This window comes from Hypanus sabinus, chromosome 24 (assembly GCF_030144855.1).
Source record: "Hypanus sabinus isolate sHypSab1 chromosome 24, sHypSab1.hap1, whole genome shotgun sequence".
Taxonomy (NCBI): domain Eukaryota; kingdom Metazoa; phylum Chordata; class Chondrichthyes; order Myliobatiformes; family Dasyatidae; genus Hypanus; species Hypanus sabinus.
The window spans coordinates 16,891,048-16,910,191 of record NC_082729.1 but is presented as its reverse complement, the minus strand read 5'-3'; the positions used below and the strand labels follow the sequence as shown (position 1 = coordinate 16,910,191).

The window sequence follows — 19,144 nt, the reverse complement described above, 5'->3', positions numbered from 1 at the left end:
TTTTACTTCCCTGTTTCCTGTAGATGAATCACGCGATCATGCACTGCTGAAACGAGCCTCAAAAATTGGAAAAGTAATCTCCAACAGTCACTTGCACAAATGATATTTTCTAAATCTTTGCATATAACCTATTCAATATCTTCGACATTACTAATTTTCACAGAACGGGAAAGAAAAATGTAGCTAATACTGACAATGCTGAAGCTCCACAATAGTTACTTGTTTAACTTCTGCATTTAACATTTGTTGCGAAATGTGGGATTAACTAATATGCCCGCATTCGAATTTAGTGCTTCTGAGAACAAGTAACGTTTCAACAAGTACTCCCACCCCTGTTTAAAGCAATGCACCGCTTTACTGTCAATCTGGTTAACTCTTTGCTTTCCTCTCCTCACTTCGCCATTTCACTTGTTCCAGCTCTCTCTGAGAGCAAACTGATCCGTGAATAATTTTATCCAGCAGGTTTAAATGCATGAAAGGTTGGCTGCAAGGAAGGATGACAGTGTGAGAAGAAAGGCTTTCGCTCTCACAGTCCAAACGGATAAGATTATTCCAAAGAAATTGAAGTAAATATTTGCTACGTTTCGTGCAAATACAAACGTGCTTTAGATAGTCCTCGTTTAGTCCACATCACGTGATGAGGCATTTCAAACAAAATTTATTCAGGTTGCTGAACCTTAATTAAACAGAGAGATAGGGAAGTAAGGAGATAAATGGACAGAAGGTTAGATGGTTACGTAGGTAGAGAGTGAGAGATGGTTAGATAGATAGACAGGCAGATAGATAGGTAGACAGAGAGAGATAGATGGCCAGGTAGATAGATAACAAATAGAAAGATAGTTAGATAGATAGACAAATCGATAGATAAATAGGTTGATTGTTTGACAGACAGACAAACAGAGAGACAGATAGATGGAAGATAAGATTGGTAGCTCGGGTTGCTCTTTGATTGTAACGTTTTACGCCGAGCCTGGAGGTCAGGTCCAAAACGTTTTGTTACCAGTCGAGCTGGCATTCAGTGTTGCTTCCGCCGAGTACTCGCGTTTATATTAGTCCGATTCGTTGTGCTGACTGGGTGTCTGACGCGCTGCCCGCTGGTCTCCTTTGAGTCCCGGCCAACTAAATAACTGAGTGAAATCTGGCTGGATAGAAATGTAGAAAGTGTTACGTACACTTGACACGTGACAGTGGTGCCCTTGTCACGTGACTGGGGGTTGAAGCTACACTGAACGAGGTAATGGTCTTGTGGTGGTGGAGTGACGTCATTGTCCCACCAGTAGAGGTCATGCGACAGGTTTTTAACTGGGTATAAAAGGAGGAACCCTCCCTGTGATGAGGGGCAGTTCATGGCTGAATTTGCCATATTGATTTCGTGCCACTGCGTGATTTAATGTTATAACGCAGTTTAGTTGCAAAATGGAGTTTTATTTAATGCCTAAAGTTTAAAAGGTCATTGCCAGCAGTTTCTTTATAATATTGCTAGTTAAAAATCAGTGGAGAGTGAAGATCGGATTTCGGGAGTTCAAAGATCGAGAAAAGTCGATTTCGACGGTAAAACAGGTTCGATCTTGTTTGATCCTCATTCGGAAGGAATTCGTTGGCTGTCCCCGTGTTAATCCCTGTGAATAGCAGAAAGGATTGGGAACAGTTTTGTAAAGGAAAGTTCAGTGCCTTTAAGCCGTTTCATTTACCATCTTCGTAAATTCTTCGTGGGAAAAGTAGTTCGACTGGGAACCGAAACAAGACGACATGAAACAGAATTCAAATCGTCTTAAACAGTCTCTCCCTTAAATGGACTGTAAGCATTTTGAACTTTCGCAATATTACTTTGAAGAACTGTTTAAGCTTCATCGCTTTAAGAGCTGTTTAAACTGCCGCACAGCCGCTGATTTCCGGTTACATGAATAGTTTGTTTACTTTTGTGGGTTCGTTTTTCAGTGTTTAATAAACGTGTTATTTGTTATAAAAACCCCTGCCTCACTCATATATTTATTTTTGCTGAATCCGTAACAATAGATAGATAGATAGATAGATACGGAAAGAGTCTTTTAATGTGTACAGGTTATATACGTCATGACCGAACTCTGCTTCCCATAAATGGTGCAAATTGGCTTTGTATCTGCTCTCGCCACAATGACAATAAAGTTGAATCGAATCTAATCTAATTTATCAGTTACATCGCTTGGAGATACTGGGAATCTTTGTGTTTTTAGTATTTGCTTAAGCTTCAGGCAACGATGTGATTCGATTGACCATGATCGTGTGTCTATTTTGTGTTTTTGTGTCTGCTCGCGACTTTTATTTATTATGTTAGCTGATGATCAGATCCAGACATTTATATAATGGCGTGGTTACGGTGAAATTGTACCTTTGAGATACGAGTGGGACCATGCAGTAACTAAATGACGATAAATGAGAGCTGTTTCGATCCACGCACTGATCGTTCTGTTTCCATCATGATTCTGTTTTGTGGGGCGCAGAATCTCCAGCAGAGCGAGTGCCTGATTGACAGACATCAACGTATTAAAGCAGGGGAGGACTGTGAATAGCATTTGTGAGAAGAGGGCACTGCCAATAGGAAGTCACGGAATAATGACAGGGTTCTTCTGTACAGCGGCTTTGAACATTTCAAGCAGGTATGATGTGCAATTGATGTAATTTATTATAACTTTCTATTTACAGTGGTCGTGAGGGCCCAGGGAGAAAATGATCTAGGTGAGTGATAAGCGCTATTAATTGTTCCTTGAATGCTGGTGTTCTATCTTGCTGTTTCGTCGACGTATTATGTGATCAAACCTACAATATCTGCTGTCTGTTATTTTTCTACGGCTCTGATATGATTAATACAAACCTGCCGCTATCAAGAGCCGGCACAACGGGCAACTGCTACTCTTACACTGAGTTCATGGAAATGATATTTTAAGGAAATAAGGAGGAAAGATTATAAGATAGCATCACCGATGCAGGGTGCATTCTCTTTTTGTAATTTTTTTAAATTGAATTTTCAAATAGGTTACAGAAGAAAAAAATTATCAACACTTCCCCCCTCCCCTTAAACCCTCCCCCCTAACATATCTCTATAGAAAAAAAAAGAAAAAAAAACAAATAAAGTAAGAATGCCTGGATATCGGAAGATCTCCACATGCTCCGTGGAGTTCATAATAGCCTTTAATAGGTATATTTCTTTCTTTCCCCAGATAACCAATAAGTTTATCTTCGGAGCACCTATATATTTAATCCTATTTTTTGTAAATAACGGTGCCAAATTTTCAGAAATATTCCATATTTATCTCTTAAATTATGTATTTTTTTCAAGTGAAATGCGGCTAAAATTTCATTCTTCCAACGATCTATACTTCAGTATGTATCCGATTTCCGAGTAACTGCAATAGCCTTTTTGGCTACTGCCAATGCAGTTTTCATGAAATTGCAAAGCAAATCAACTTAGATTTATTGCAGAGTGCATTCTTAAGGAGAAATTGTTAAAAAGGATCTATTTGAAAAATCAAATTGGACACAAAATGTTCTCAAAATTGTAGAGATTATAATTCCACAGTTCCATATGAAGGAATTTCTGCAACAATTTAATTCCGAGCATACCAAGGTAATGAACGCAAATGCTGATATAGAACCCATCAATGGCACGAGAACAGAAATGTATATTGTACGTTGGAACCTGTGCAGTCTAAATCCTTAGCAATGTGTTTTACGCCAACCCCACCCCCCAAAACAGAATAAAATCTAGCCAACTTGTAAAAGGGAACATGCATCCGCTATGAAATATAAGATGTCTAAAGGAAACTGAAATTGCATAAAATTATGTGGACATAGTTACTCACAGGGTAGAGTTCAAAATTAGCATTTTAAAAGTCATGGGCAAGAATAATCCTAGATCCGACGCAAGTAACAATATCGGACATGAAAGGCCGATTCCGCGCCATGTCGCTAAATGAATTATAGATAGATGGGAGAGGCCTGGAGAAAAAGTAATCTCACAGAGGAGGAGAGTGGAATAGGCGTTAAATGGAAGAAGGCGGGACATCATGGCATTCTGATAGACATGTGACGCCAAGAGTTAAGAGGCTGGGGTGAGGAATTGAAGAAGGAGAATAGCAGAAAATTGTTACAGGAAGTTGCCGAAATTGCTGACCATGCCAGCAATTTGGAACATGATGATGACAATGTAGGCAAGGTTGTGATGATATTCCATTTTAACAACACAGAATGCTTACACATTGCCACAGCAGCTAACGAGCTCTCTACGGAACAGTTTCTCGACATCAGGATCCGTTACCCGTATTGATACCCGCGCCAGGTGTAATAATCATTAGGTGGACGGACGCCACCTAATGATGAATTCCTTTTGAAATACTTTAAACAGAAAATTGATTCTATGCGCTGTGTGATTAATTAATATCTTTATAACTTCCAGGTCGTCCAGAGAAACCTCTACTGTCCCCTGAACTGGAGGAAAAAGTTTATGTGTCAGGAGAAAGGGTCACTTTTACCTGTACATCATCAGAGTGTCGAGATATCATCAGATTTCTCCTCTACGAAGGAGTGCAATTTGTAACACAGAAGCTCACGGACACTTCTGGGCAAGACAGCGCCATGTTTACGATCACCGAACCATTGGTTGGCTCGAAATCTTATACCTGTACTTACACTTGCAATGTGAATGGTACAATTGTAGAATCGAATAAAAGTACACCAGTGCAGATAAACATAGTAGGTGAGTTTAACTTTTCTCGATTAAGTGTGTATAGTTTGCAATCATGCTTGCGTTTCGCAGAAACATCGTTGAAAGGGCAGGTGTCATCTAAAGGTGTACGAGAATAATAAACTATACTTTCTATCACGGTCTTTTGACTTGTCTCTGCCTTTGTCTACAGTGGAAATTCAACAAGTACAACCCTCCCCCCTACATTCATCCAGATCGTGGTCGCACCTTATCTCCCGGGAGGCCTATTTTTGTACACACAGTTTCAGACAGGTGGTATACAGACGTGAGAAATCGGCAATTCCACTGAACGATTATTGTAGCGTATTAAACAGAAAGTTACCATATTTTCTGGATTTCTTCAGTCTAATTCAATTTATTTTCTCCAGCTATTGATAAATGTTATAGATTGTTCCTTGAATGCCGGAGTTGTATCTTGCTGTTTGATGGGTGTTACTTGATCAAACAAACATTATCTGGTGTCTCTAATTTTTCCACGGCTCTGATGTGATTCACAAATACCGGGAGCTAACCACAGAGGGAACTGCTATTCCTTGGTTCAGTTCATGGAAATGCCTTTTCAGGGAGATAAGATAGATAGTACAGAAAATGGTGTTGATGCAGAGTGCATTAATTTCGAAGAGATTGTTTGAAAAGGCCAATAAGAAGAATCAAAGTGGACACAAGGTTTTCTCAGCAATCGACAGCAGAGGTTATAATTTCACAGGTACTTACAAAGGAATTTCTACAATAAATTCCATTCTAAGCACAATCCACAGAAATCCAGATATAGGACCCATCTACGTCACACAAAGGAATGTATAAGGTTACATTGGAACACGTGCAGTCTACACTTTCATCATATGTGTTTTATATCAACGCAAAAGAAACCAAATTCTCAACAAATTGTAAAAGGGAACAGATGGCTGCTATGAAATGTAAGATCTCTAAAGGGTGCTTAAATTACATCAACTGATCAGGTGTTTATTAGTCACAGGGTGGAGTTGAAAATAAACATTTAAATATCCTAGGCAATATCAATCTCAAAGGGGACGCCTGTTACAATAGCTGAAAGTGTCAGACGGGCCTACTCGGCGCCGCATTGCTAATTAAATTATAGATAAATGGAAAAAAAGGCTGGAGAAAAAGGAACCTCATACTGGAGGACTGTGGACTATGGGAGAAAAAGAAAGAGGGACATGATGGGTGGTGTTAGACAGGAGGTAAGAGGCTAGAGAAAGGAATTAAAGAAAAGAGGTGGGAAAAGGCGAGTTAATGATACAGTAAGTTGCTGAAATCGATGTTAATACCATCAGTTTTGATAATTATGATAACAAAACAACTGACGTTGTGATGATATTCTATTCAGCAACACAGAATGGTGGCACATTGCCACAACAGTTAAGCAGCTATCCGTGGCACAGGTTCTCAACATTAGGATGAATTGTGCGTATTGACGCCCGCGCTTGATAGAATATATCTTAGACGACGGATATTATCCAGTGATGAATTTCTTTTAAATTCCTTTTAGAAAACTTGATTTTGTGTCGTCTGTGCACAGTATGAATTAATTTCTTTTAATAGCTGTAATCTTTCAAACTTACTTATATCTGTCCTGTAGGGGAACAAATGTGCACACTACTCTCCAAATTAGCACTCAGCAATGCATTATGCACCTTCAGTATAAGATCCCATATCAAGTGTTTAGTTCTTTGATTTATGAAGACAAATATGCAAAAACCTTGCTTTTCTGATAGTATCAATCTGTGGCACTATTTGAAGAGAATTATGGACGGTGATCTTATACTTCTTTGCTCTATCACACTCGTCAGTTCCCAGCCATTCACCTACCTTGGCTGGTGCTACCGAATGGCAACAACTTGCAATTTTCTGCACCATCGTCCATCTGATCCAGATCCCGTTGCAAGCAATGAAGTTAGTGCCATCTGTGTGTATCTCCTTGGTAAATACAGTGCAAAAAATTGATTTGCGATCTCCACCAACTCTTCTGGCGCCACGCATGGATTACCATTCTGATCTTCCAGAGGACAAGTTTTGTCACTTGCAATTGTTTCGCTCTGAACATACCTGTTAAAGCTCTCAGGATAATCTGTCACCATGTCTGCTAAAGAAAGCCGATGAATCAATATGTTTTGTTTATCCACACTAGCTTCCTTTCCCTGCATCTGTTATTGTTACCGTTTATTCTGAGAAGCAAGTACAGACTTTTCCCTCTCTAGTTTTCACTTCTGCAGACATCCCACTTCCCAAGTACACTTTTGCCAGGAAACTGCCTGTCCCAATCCACTCCTGCCAGATCCTTTCTGACAAAATAATTGGCCTTTCTCTAATTTAGGATCTCGACCTGAGCACCAGGCCTATCTATTTTTCAGATTTACTCTGAAACTAATGCATTATGCTCACCAGATGCAATCTGCTACCCTGCACAAAATTCGGTCACCCGCTGTATCTAATTTCCTTATGGCAGACAAACTATCACAAAGTCTCTCCTTGAGGCTTCTAAGTACTGATTCAGGTGACATTCCTGAACATATTTCAGAAACTGTCTCCCATCCAGTCATTTTACAGAATGGGATTCCCAGCAAATAAGTGGAAAGTTGCAAACTTATCCTATATCAACCTTCAATCTGCAACAATCCGCCGTCGCTCTACAAATCTGTTCTTCTAAATTGCTCAAACTGCTCGGGGGGTGGGTCTATAATATTGCCCTCTCAACATGGTCATACATTTCTTATTCCTAAGCTCCACCCATAAAGCCTTACTAAACAAGTTCTCTAGTCTGTCCTTACAGCACGGCTGTGACATTTTCTCTGACTAGAAAAACCACAACTGATCCTTCATACACTCACGCTCCGCTGTGTCCAAAATAACCGCAGCTCGGAATGTAGAGTTTCCAGAATTCTAGCCAAGTTTCACTAATAACTACAATATCAAACATCCAGCTGATGTTCTATGACCTGAGCACATCTGTCTTTCATACGACACTTCTTTCATGGACATATTGTTTATGTAGCTCAGGGCGTAGGTGCACCATGCTCAACATTTTCATTCCTGACTTTGTCTGAGGTACTAAAAATATCTATCTCCACAACCTTTCCACTAACTATTCTGGAATGTCGTTCCCATTACCTGCAATCTCCAGGATCATTCTCACCAACACACTGCCCCCAGCCCTGCGCAGCACGAACAACACTATCCGATGGGATATTAGTCCCAAACAACTCAGCTGCAAACCGTCTCTTCTGCACAAGTCTCACCTTCGGTGGTAAGGAGCCCAATGACCCAAACATCTCATGCTCTCCCTCCTGTACCAAATCCTAGGCCACGTGTCAAATTGTATAATCTTCTTATTTCTACCTTCACTGAAATATGGCATGAGCAGTAATCGTGCAGGTCTGTCAGTACCTCCATCTGAACACATTTTTGTTGTTTCCCCTTAGCTGTCAGCTTGTGGTTTTGTATTTCTTGTGCTTCTGTCCCACTCCTGCTCTATTCCGGCCCCTGTATTACAGAGTACTCCGTCTCTCATCTGTTTCCCATTATTACTTGTATTCCAGCTACCTGGGTCTTCGTGTGCTCCAGCTATAATCTGTCCCTCTGTTTATTGCTCAGTGTATTTCAGTCCTGTGTTTTCACCTGTTTGTTGGCAGGTTGTGCCAGTGAGTTTTACTGCGACTTTCCAACATTGATGTCTGAACTCTGTCCGTCTGAATATCGATTCTGTCCATTACCCGATTCTGAATTCCTCTGGATTCTCCGCCTGGAATTTGACGCTGATCTGGTTGCACACACTCCTGCTCTCGGATTTCTTACTCTGTAAATATCAGAGCGCGCACAGTACGTGGTCTGTGGTTAGATCTCTGCTTCAGCGTCTAAACAAGCTAATAAATCTGGAGGTGCATGCATTTAACTTAGCAAAGCTTTCTTGTCGATCTTTCATTAAAGCATACAGATATTCGACACTTATTGGCTGCAGGAAATTCTATTTCTGCAAATATAACTTCAGAGGGGGCGAGTTATATAATGGTAATAAAGCATGAGAAATATGTAGTTGCACACAAGGAGTTGTGCACGGGAGCTAATGAGTACATTGATTACGTATGCTTGTGCACAATCTGAATCAATTCATTTTCTTTCCTTGCAGATCGGCCACAAAAACCACGAATATCAAGTAACCGACCTGATAAGGTCTATGTATCAGATGAGTCTGTTATAATTACTTGTCGGACGACTGATTGGGCATCCTACGCTGACACCTTTCACCTGTACAATGGCCGACAACTAGTAAGTCAAAAGCAGTCACAGCGACAAAGCGCGACCTTCACCATCATAAAAGGAGGAGATGCTCCGAGGGATTACTATTGTGTTTACACGAGAAGAATGTCCGGTAGAAACATATCGTCAGAAAAAAGCGAAAGAATAAAGATAACGGTCGTGGGTGAGTTGCTTAATTTGTTCTCCAGTTCAACCAGGTGATATATGCTCGCAATTAGAACAATAATATTTTGCATCAGAGGTCTAGCCTACGGTACAGCAAGCAAAATTTACATTCACATTCACCTTGGTTTGACGCTTGTGTACTACGGGCAAGAATACTTCCTCCTTCAATCCTCCAGTTTCCCCTCGTGAATCAGATTTTTGCAGAGGCTTGGACATCATGGACACAATTAAAATTTCAATTTTCAAGGTATGTTCATTATTGACGTAAATATATGTCACCATATCCAACCCTGAGGTACACTTTCTTGCGAGCACAATCACCGAATCCACAGTAGAATATCAACTATAATAGAATCAATGAAAGACCATACCAACGTGGGTGCAGAATCAGTGTGCAAAAGACAACGAATTCTAAATACGAAAGGAGAAACAATACGATTAATACAAAATATGCCTCTCAAGAACATGAGAGGAAGAGTCATTGAAAGCGAGTTGATAGCCTGTGGGAATATTTCAAGGACGGGGCAAGTGACGTTGAGAGAAGTTTTTCCCTTGGGTTCAAAAGGCTGATGATTGAAGGGGAGTAACTGTTCCTGAAGATAGTGGTGTGAATCCTGAGGGTCCTGTACATTCTTCTGAATAAGCAGCGAGGAGAATGTAAGTGCTGGATAGTGGCGTCCCTGGTGATTGATGCTGATTCGCTGCCACAATTTTTCGTACATATATGTTTTGTGGTGTTGAGGGCTTTACCCGTGATAGACTAGGCATATCCAATCCTTTTTCTAGGATGTTCCGTTCGAGGCAGTCATTGGGCTGGGATACAGTCTGCAGTCGGTCAATAAAAGCTCCACTGCACATGTACAGAAACTCGTCAAAGTTGTAGATGTAATGCCCAATACTCGTGAATTCAAAAATTAGAGGTGCTGCAGTGCTTTCTTCGTCAGTAAAGTTACATGTTAGGATCAGAACAGTTGCACTCCTCCGAAGGATTAACACTGAGCAATGAAACACTGCTGTCCTTCTCCACCTTTGATTGTCTGAGGTCTGGTTCATAGATCTCTGGTTTCCTCCTACTGTAATAGTTTGTTGTTATGGCTCGCCTCAGCCTTATTTTCAATCTCTTTCCTGTATCCTAATTCGTCAGCACTTTTCATTCGCTCTAAGACAGTGGTCTCACCAGCAAACTTGAATGTGACATTGAAGCTGTGCATAACCATACAGTCATAAATGTTAAGTGAGTCGAGCAGGGGGCTAAGCTCCTAGACCGGTGCTGCAGATGTGTTAGACAATAAGACCGTAAGAAGTAGGAGCAGAAGTAGGCCGTTCGGCCTATCGAGTCTGCACCGCAATTTAATAATGGGCTGATTGAATTCTTCCAGTTCAGCTCACTCCCCTGCTTACACCCTATACTCTTTGATGCCTTGGCTAATCAAGAACCCTTCAATCACGGCCATAAATACACCCAATGACAGGGCCTATATAGCTGCTCATGGCAACAAATTCCACTGATTTACCACCCTCTGAATAAAGTAATTTCTTTGCATCTCAGTTCTTCAATCCTGAAGTCGTGCCCTCTTGTCATATAATCCTCTGCCATGGGAAAAAACTTTGTCATATATGATCTCTTCAGGCCTTTTAACATTCGGAATATTTCTCAGATACCCCCTCATTCCCCTGTACCTCAAAATGTTCAGGGGAAACCACCGAAGCCGGGAATGTAGAGTTTCTAGTCCTGCAGCCAAGCTTCACTAATAGCCACAATATCAAACATCCAGCTGTTGTTCCATGCACTGAGCACATCTGTCTTTCGTACGACACTTCTTTCATGGACATACAGTTTATGTAGCTCAGGGCGTAAGTGCACCATGCTCAACGTTTTGATTCCTGACTTTGAGGTACTAACAACATCTATACCCACAAACGTTCCACTAACTATTCTGGCATGTCGTTCCCATTACCTGCAATCTCCTGGATCATTCTCACTAACACACTGCCCCCAGCCCTGTGCAGCACTAGCAACACTTTCCGATGGGATATTAGTCCCAAACAACTCAGCTGCAAACCGTCTCTTCTGTACAAGTGTCACCTTCGGTGGTAATGAGCCCAATGATCCAAACATCTCATGCTCTCCCTCCTGTACCAAATCCTAGGCCACAGGTCAAATTGTATAAACTTCTTATTTCTTCCTTCACTGAAACACGGCACGAGCAGCATTCGTGCAGGCCTGTCAGTACCTCCATCTGAACACATTTTTTTTAGTTTCCCCTTAGCCGTCAGCTTGTGCTTTTGTATTGCCATGTGCTTCTGTCCCACTCCTGCTCTATTCATTCCCCTGTATTACAGAGTACTCCATCTCTCATCTGTTTCTCATTATTACTTGTATTCCTGCTACCTGGTTCTCATTGTGCTCCACCTATAATCTGTCTCTCTGTTTATTGCTCAGTGTATTTCAGTCCTGTGTTTTCACCTGTTTGTTCGCAGGTTGTGGCAATCAGTTTTCCTGTGACTTTCCAGCATTGATATCTGAACTCTATCCGTCTGAATATCGTTTCTGTCCGATGCCCGATTCTGGATTTCTCTGGAATTTTCAGTCTCCGCCTGAATTTGACGCTGACCTTGTTGCACACACTCCTGCTCTCGGATTTTTTACTCTGTAAATATCAAAGCGCGCACAGTACGTGGTCTGTGGTTAGATCTCTGCTTCAGCGTCCTAACAAGTTAATAAATCTGGAGGTGCAAGCATTTAAATTAGTAAACCTTTCTTGACGATCTTTCATTCAAGCATACAGATATTCGACACTTATTGGCTACAGGAAATCCCATTTCTGTAAATACAACTTCTGAGGGGGCGAGTTATATGCATAAGAAATATGTAGTTGCACCCAACGAGTTTTGCACGGGAGCTAATGAGAACATTGATTACGTATGCTTGTGCACAATCTGAATCAATTCATTTTCTTTCCTTGCAGATCGGCCACAAAAACCACGAATATCAAGTGACCGACCTGATAAGGTCTATGTATCAGATGAGTCTGTTATAATTACTTGTTGGACGACTGATTGGGCACCCTACGCTGACACCTTTCACCTGTACAATGGCCGACAACTAGTAAGTCAAAGGCAGTCACAGCGACAAAGCGCGACCTTCACCATCATAAAAGGAGGAGATGCTCCGAGGGATTACTATTGTGTTTACATGAGCACAGTGTCCGATAGAAGCATATCGTCAGTAAAAAGCGACAGAATAAAAATAACGGTCGTGGGTGAGTTGCTTAATTTGTTCTCCAGTTCAACCAGGTGATATATGCTCGCAATTAGAACAATAATATTTTCCCTGGGAGGTCTATCCTACGGTACAGCAAGTAAAATTTACATTCACACCCACCTTGGTTTGACGCTTGTGTACTACGGCCAAGTATACTTCCTACTTCAATCTTCCAGTTCCCCCTCGTGAATCACATGTTTTGCAGACATTTGCACGATGGACACAATTGAAAGTTCGATTTTCAAGGTATGTTCATTAATGAAGTAAATATATTTCACCATATCCAACCCAGAGGTCCACTTTCTTGCGAGCACAATCACCGAATCCACAGTAGAATATCAACCATAATAGAATCAATGAAAGACCATACCAACGTGGGTGCAGAATCAGTGTGCAAAAGACAACGAATTCCAAATACAAAAGGAGAAACAATACGATGAATACAAAATATGCCTCTCAAGACCATGAGAGGAAGAGTCATTGAAAGCGAGTTGATAGCCTGTGGGAATATTTCAAGGACGGGGCAAGTGACGTTGAGAGAAGTTTTTCCCTTGGGTTTAAAAAGGCTGATGATTGAAGGGGAGTAACTGTTCCTGAAGATAGTGGTGTGAATCCTGAGGGTCCTGTACATTCTTCTGAATGAGCAGCGAGGAGAATGTAAGTGCTGGATAGTGGCGTCCCTGGTGATTGATGCTGATTCGCTGCCACAATTTTTCGTACATATATCTTTTGTGGTGTTGAGGGCTTTACCCGTGAAAGACTAGGCATATCCAATCCTTTTTCTAGGATGTTCCGTTCGAGGCAGTCATTGGGCTGGGATACAGTCTGCAGTCGGTCAATAAAAGCTCCACTGCACATGTACAGAAACTCGTCAAAGTTGTAGATGTAATGCCCAATACTCGTGAATTCAAAAATTAGAGGTGCTGCAGTGCTTTCTTCGTCAGTAAAGTTACATGTTAGGATCAGAACAGTTGCACTCCTCCGAAGGATTAACACTGAGCAATGAAACACTGCTGTCCTTCTCCACCTTTGATTGTCTGAGGTCTGGTTCATAGATCTCTGGTTTCCTCCTACTGTAATAGTTTGTTGTTATGGCTCGCCTCAGCCTTATTTTCAATCTCTTTCCTGTATCCTAATTCGTCAGCACTTTTCATTCGCTCTAAGACAGTGGTCTCACCAGCAAACTTGAATGTGACATTGAAGCTGTGCATAACCATACAGTCATAAATGTTAAGTGAGTCGAGCAGGGGGCTAAGCTCCTAGACCGGTGCTGCAGATGTGTTAGACAATAAGACCGTAAGAAGTAGGAGCAGAAGTAGGCCATTCGGCCTATCGAGTCTGCACCGCAATTTAATAATGGGCTGATTGAATTCTTCCAGTTCAGCTCACTCCCCTGCTTACACCCTATACTCTTTGATGCCTTGGCTAATCAAGAACCCTTCAATCACGGCCATAAATACACCCAATGACAGGGCCTATATAGCTGCTCATGGCAACAAATTCCACTGATTTACCACCCTCTGAATAAAGTAATTTCTTTGCATCTCAGTTCTTCAATCCTGAAGTCGTGCCCTCTTGTCATATAATCCTCTGCCATGGGAAAAAACTTTGTCATATATGATCTCTTCAGGCCTTTTAACATTCGGAATATTTCTCAGATACCCCCTCATTCCCCTGTACCTCAAAATGTTCAGGGGAAACCACCGAAGCCGGGAATGTAGAGTTTCTAGTCCTGCAGCCAAGCTTCACTAATAGCTACAATATCAAACATCCAGCTGTTGTTCCATGCACTGAGCACATCTGTCTTTCGTACGACACTTCTTTCATGGACATACAGTTTATGTAGCTCAGGGCGTAAGTACACCATGCTCAACGTTTTGATTCCTGACTTTGAGGTACTAGCAACATCTATACCCACAAACGTTCCACTAACTATTCTGGCATGTCGTTCCCATTACCTGCAATCTCCTGGATCATTCTCACTAACACACTGCCCCCAGCCCTGTGCAGCACTAGCAACACTTTCCGATGGGATATTAGTCCCAAACAACTCAGCTGCAAACCGTCTCTTCTGTACAAGTGTCACCTTCGGTGGTAATGAGCCCAATGATCCAAACATCTCATGCTCTCCCTCCTGTACCAAATCCTAGGCCACAGGTCAAATTGTATAAACTTCTTATTTCTTCCTTCACTGAAACACGGCACGAGCAGCATTCGTGCAGGCCTGTCAGTACCTCCATCTGAACACATTTTTTTTAGTTTCCCCTTAGCCGTCAGCTTGTGCTTTTGTATTGCCATGTGCTTCTGTCCCACTCCTGCTCTATTCATTCCCCTGTATTACAGAGTACTCCATCTCTCATCTGTTTCTCATTATTACTTGTATTCCTGCTACCTGGTTCTCATTGTGCTCCACCTATAATCTGTCTCTCTGTTTATTGCTCAGTGTATTTCAGTCCTGTGTTTTCACCTGTTTGTTCGCAGGTTGTGCCAATCAGTTTTCCTGTGACTTTCCAGCATTGATATCTGAACTCTATCCGTCTGAATATCGTTTCTGTCCGATGCCCGATTCTGGATTTCTCTGGAATTTTCAGTCTCCGCCTGGAATTTGACGCTGACCTTGTTGCACACACTCCTGCTCTCGGATTTTTTACTCTGTAAATATCAAAGCGCGCACAGTACGTGGTCTGTGGTTAGATCTCTGCTTCAGCGTCCTAACAAGTTAATAAATCTGGAGGTGCAAGCATTTAAATTAGTAAACCTTTCTTGACGATCTTTCATTCAAGCATACAGATATTCGACACTTATTGGCTACAGGAAATCCCATTTCTGCAAATACAACTTCTGAGGGGGCGAGTTATATGCATAAGAAATATGTAGTTGCACACAACGAGTTTTGCACGGGAGCTAATGAGAACATTGATTACGTATGCTTGTGCACAATCTGAATCAATTCATTTTCTTTCCTTGCAGATCGGCCACAAAAACCACGAATATCAAGTGACCGACCTGATAAGGTCTATGTATCAGATGAGTCTGTTATAATTACTTGTTGGACGACTGATTGGGCACCCTACGCTGACACCTTTCACCTGTACAATGGCCGACAACTAGTAAGTCAAAGGCAGTCACAGCGACAAAGCGCGACCTTCACCATCATAAAAGGAGGAGATGCTCCGAGGGATTACTATTGTGTTTACATGAGCACAGTGTCCGATAGAAGCATATCGTCAGTAAAAAGCGACAGAATAAAAATAACGGTCGTGGGTGAGTTGCTTAATTTGTTCTCCAGTTCAACCAGGTGATATATGCTCGCAATTAGAACAATAATATTTTCCCTGGGAGGTCTATCCTACGGTACAGCAAGTAAAATTTACATTCACACCCACCTTGCTTTGACGCTTGTGTACTACGGCCAAGTATACTTCCTACTTCAATCTTCCAGTTCCCCCTCGTGAATCACATGTTTTGCAGACATTTGCACGATGGACACAATTGAAAGTTCGATTTTCAAGGTATGTTCATTAATGAAGTAAATATATTTCACCATATCCAACCCAGAGGTCCACTTTCTTGCGAGCACAATCACCGAATCCACAGTAGAATATCAACCATAATAGAATCAATGAAAGACCATACCAACGTGGGTGCAGAATCAGTGTGCAAAAGACAACGAATTCCAAATACAAAAGGAGAAACAATACGATGAATACAAAATATGCCTCTCAAGACCATGAGAGGAAGAGTCATTGAAAGCGAGTTGATAGCCTGTGGGAATATTTCAAGGACGGGGCAAGTGACGTTGAGAGAAGTTTTTCCCTTGGGTTTAAAAAGGCTGATGATTGAAGGGGAGTAACTGTTCCTGAAGATAGTGGTGTGAATCCTGAGGGTCCTGTACATTCTTCTGAATGAGCAGCGAGGAGAATGTAAGTGCTGGATAGTGGCGTCCCTGGTGATTGATGCTGATTCGCTGCCACAATTTTTCGTACATATATGTTTTGTGGTGTTGAGGGCTTTACCCGTGATAGACTAGGCATATCCAATCCTTTTTCTAGGATGTTCCGTTCGAGGCAGTCATTGGGCTGGGATACAGCCTGCAGTCGGTCAATAAACGCTCCACTGCACATGTACAGAAACTCGTCAAAGTTGTAGATGTAATGCCCAATACTCGTGAATTCAAAAATTAGAGGTGCTGCAGTGCTTTCTTCGTCAGTAAAGTTACATGTTAGGATCAGAACAGTTGCACTCCTCCGAAGGATTAACACTGAGCAATGAAACACTGCTGTCCTTCTCCACCTTTGATTGTCTGAGGTCTGGTTCATAGATCTCTGGTTTCCTCCTACTGTAATAGTTTGTTGTTATGGCTCGCCTCAGCCTTATTTTCAATCTCTTTCCTGTATCCTAATTCGTCAGCACTTTTCATTCGCTCTAAGACAGTGGTCTCACCAGCAAACTTGAATGTGACATTGAAGCTGTGCATAACCATACAGTCATAAATGTTAAGTGAGTCGAGCAGGGGGCTAAGCTCCTAGACCGATGCTGCAGATGTGTTAGACAATAAGACCGTAAGAAGTAGGAGCAGAAGTAGGCCATTCGGCCTATCGAGTCTGCACCGCAATTTAATAATGGGCTGATTGAATTCTTCCAGTTCAGCTCACTCCCCTGCTTACACCCTATACTCTTTGATGCCTTGGCTAATCAAGAACCCTTCAATCACGGCCATAAATACACCCAATGACAGGGCCTATATAGCTGCTCATGGCAACAAATTCCACTGATTTACCACCCTCTGAATAAAGTAATTTCTTTGCATCTCAGTTCTTCAATCCTGATGTCGTGCCCTCTTGTCATATAATCCTCTGCCATGGGAAAAAACTTTGTCATATATGATCTCTTCAGGCCTTTTAACATTCGGAATATTTCTCAGATACCCCCTCATTCCCCTGTACCTCAAAATGTTCAGGGGAAACCACCGAAGCCGGGAATGTAGAGTTTCTAGTCCTGCAGCCAAGCTTCACTAATAGCTACAATATCAAACATCCAGCTGTTGTTCCATGCACTGAGCACATCTGTCTTTCGTACGACACTTCTTTCATGGACATACAGTTTATGTAGCTCAGGGCGTAAGTGCACCATGCTCAACGTTTTGATTCCTGACTTTGAGGTACTAACAACATCTATACCCACAAACGTTCCACTAACTATTCTGGCATGTCGTTCCCATTACCTGCAATCTCCTGGATCATTCTCACTAACACACTGCCCCCAGCCCTGTGCAGCACTAGCAACACTTTCCGATGGGATATTAGTCCCAAACAACTCAGCTGCAAACCGTCTCTTCTGTACAAGTGTCACCTTCGGTGGTAATGAGCCCAATGATCCAAACATCTCATGCTCTCCCTCCTGTACCAAATCCTAGGCCACAGGTCAAATTGTATAAACTTCTTATTTCTTCCTTCACTGAAACACGGCACGAGCAGCATTCGTGCAGGCCTGTCAGTACCTCCATCTGAACACATTTTTTTTAGTTTCCCCTTAGCCGTCAGCTTGTGCTTTTGTATTGCCATGTGCTTCTGTCCCACTCCTGCTCTATTCATTCCCCTGTATTACAGAGTACTCCATCTCTCATCTGTTTCTCATTATTACTTGTATTCCTGCTACCTGGTTCTCATTGTGCTCCACCTATAATCTGTCTCTCTGTTTATTGCTCAGTGTATTTCAGTCCTGTGTTTTCACCTGTTTGTTCGCAGGTTGTGCCAATCAGTTTTCCTGTGACTTTCCAGCATTGATATCTGAACTCTATCCGTCTGAATATCGTTTCTGTCCGATGCCCGATTCTGGATTTCTCTGGGATTTTCAGTCTCCGCCTGGAATTTGACGCTGACCTTGTTGCACACACTCCTGCTCTCGGATTTTTTACTCTGTAAATATCAAAGCGCGCACAGTACGTGGTCTGTGGTTAGATCTCTGCTTCAGCGTCCTAACAAGTTAATAAATCTGGAGGTGCAAGCATTTAAATTAGTAAACCTTTCTTGACGATCTTTCATTCAAGCATACAGATATTCGACACTTATTGGCTACAGGAAATCCCATTTCTGCAAATACAACTTCTGAGGGGGCGAGTTATATGCATAAGAAATATGTAGTTGCACACAACGAGTTTTGCACGGGAGCTAATGAGAACATTGATTACGTATGCTTGTGCACAATCTGAATCAATTCATTTTCTTTCCTTGCAGATCGGCCACAAAAACCACGAATATCAAGTGACCGACCTGATAAGGTCTATGTATCAGATGAGTCTGTTATAATTACTTGTTGGACGACTGATTGGGCACCCTACGCTGACACCTTTCACCTGTACAATGGCCGACAACTAGTAAGTCAAAGGCAGTCACAGCGACAAAGCGCGACCTTCACCATCATAAAAGGAGGAGATGCTCCGAGGGATTACTATTGTGTTTACATGAGCACAGTGTCCGATAGAAGCATATCGTCAGTAAAAAGCGACAGAATAAAAATAACGGTCGTGGGTGAGTTGCTTAATTTGTTCTCCAGTTCAACCAGGTGATATATGCTCGCAATTAGAACAATAATATTTTCCCTGGGAGGTCTATCCTACGGTACAGCAAGCAAAATTTACATTCACACTCACCTTGGTTTGACGCTTGTGTACTACGGCCAAGTATACTTCCTACTTC

General features: G+C 41.8%; 1 protein-coding gene across 1 annotated transcript in view; it reads left to right on the top strand.

Annotated features, from left to right (window-relative positions):
• LOC132380682 (uncharacterized) overlaps positions 1-19,144 on the top strand; it is a 79,626-nt gene that overhangs the window by 42,243 nt on the left and 18,239 nt on the right. The window contains exons 3-4 of the mRNA XM_059949668.1: positions 2,683-2,715; positions 4,433-4,732. Coding sequence (XP_059805651.1) covers positions 2,683-2,715; positions 4,433-4,732 — 333 coding nt within the window. The remainder of the gene's footprint in view (positions 1-2,682; positions 2,716-4,432; positions 4,733-19,144) is intronic.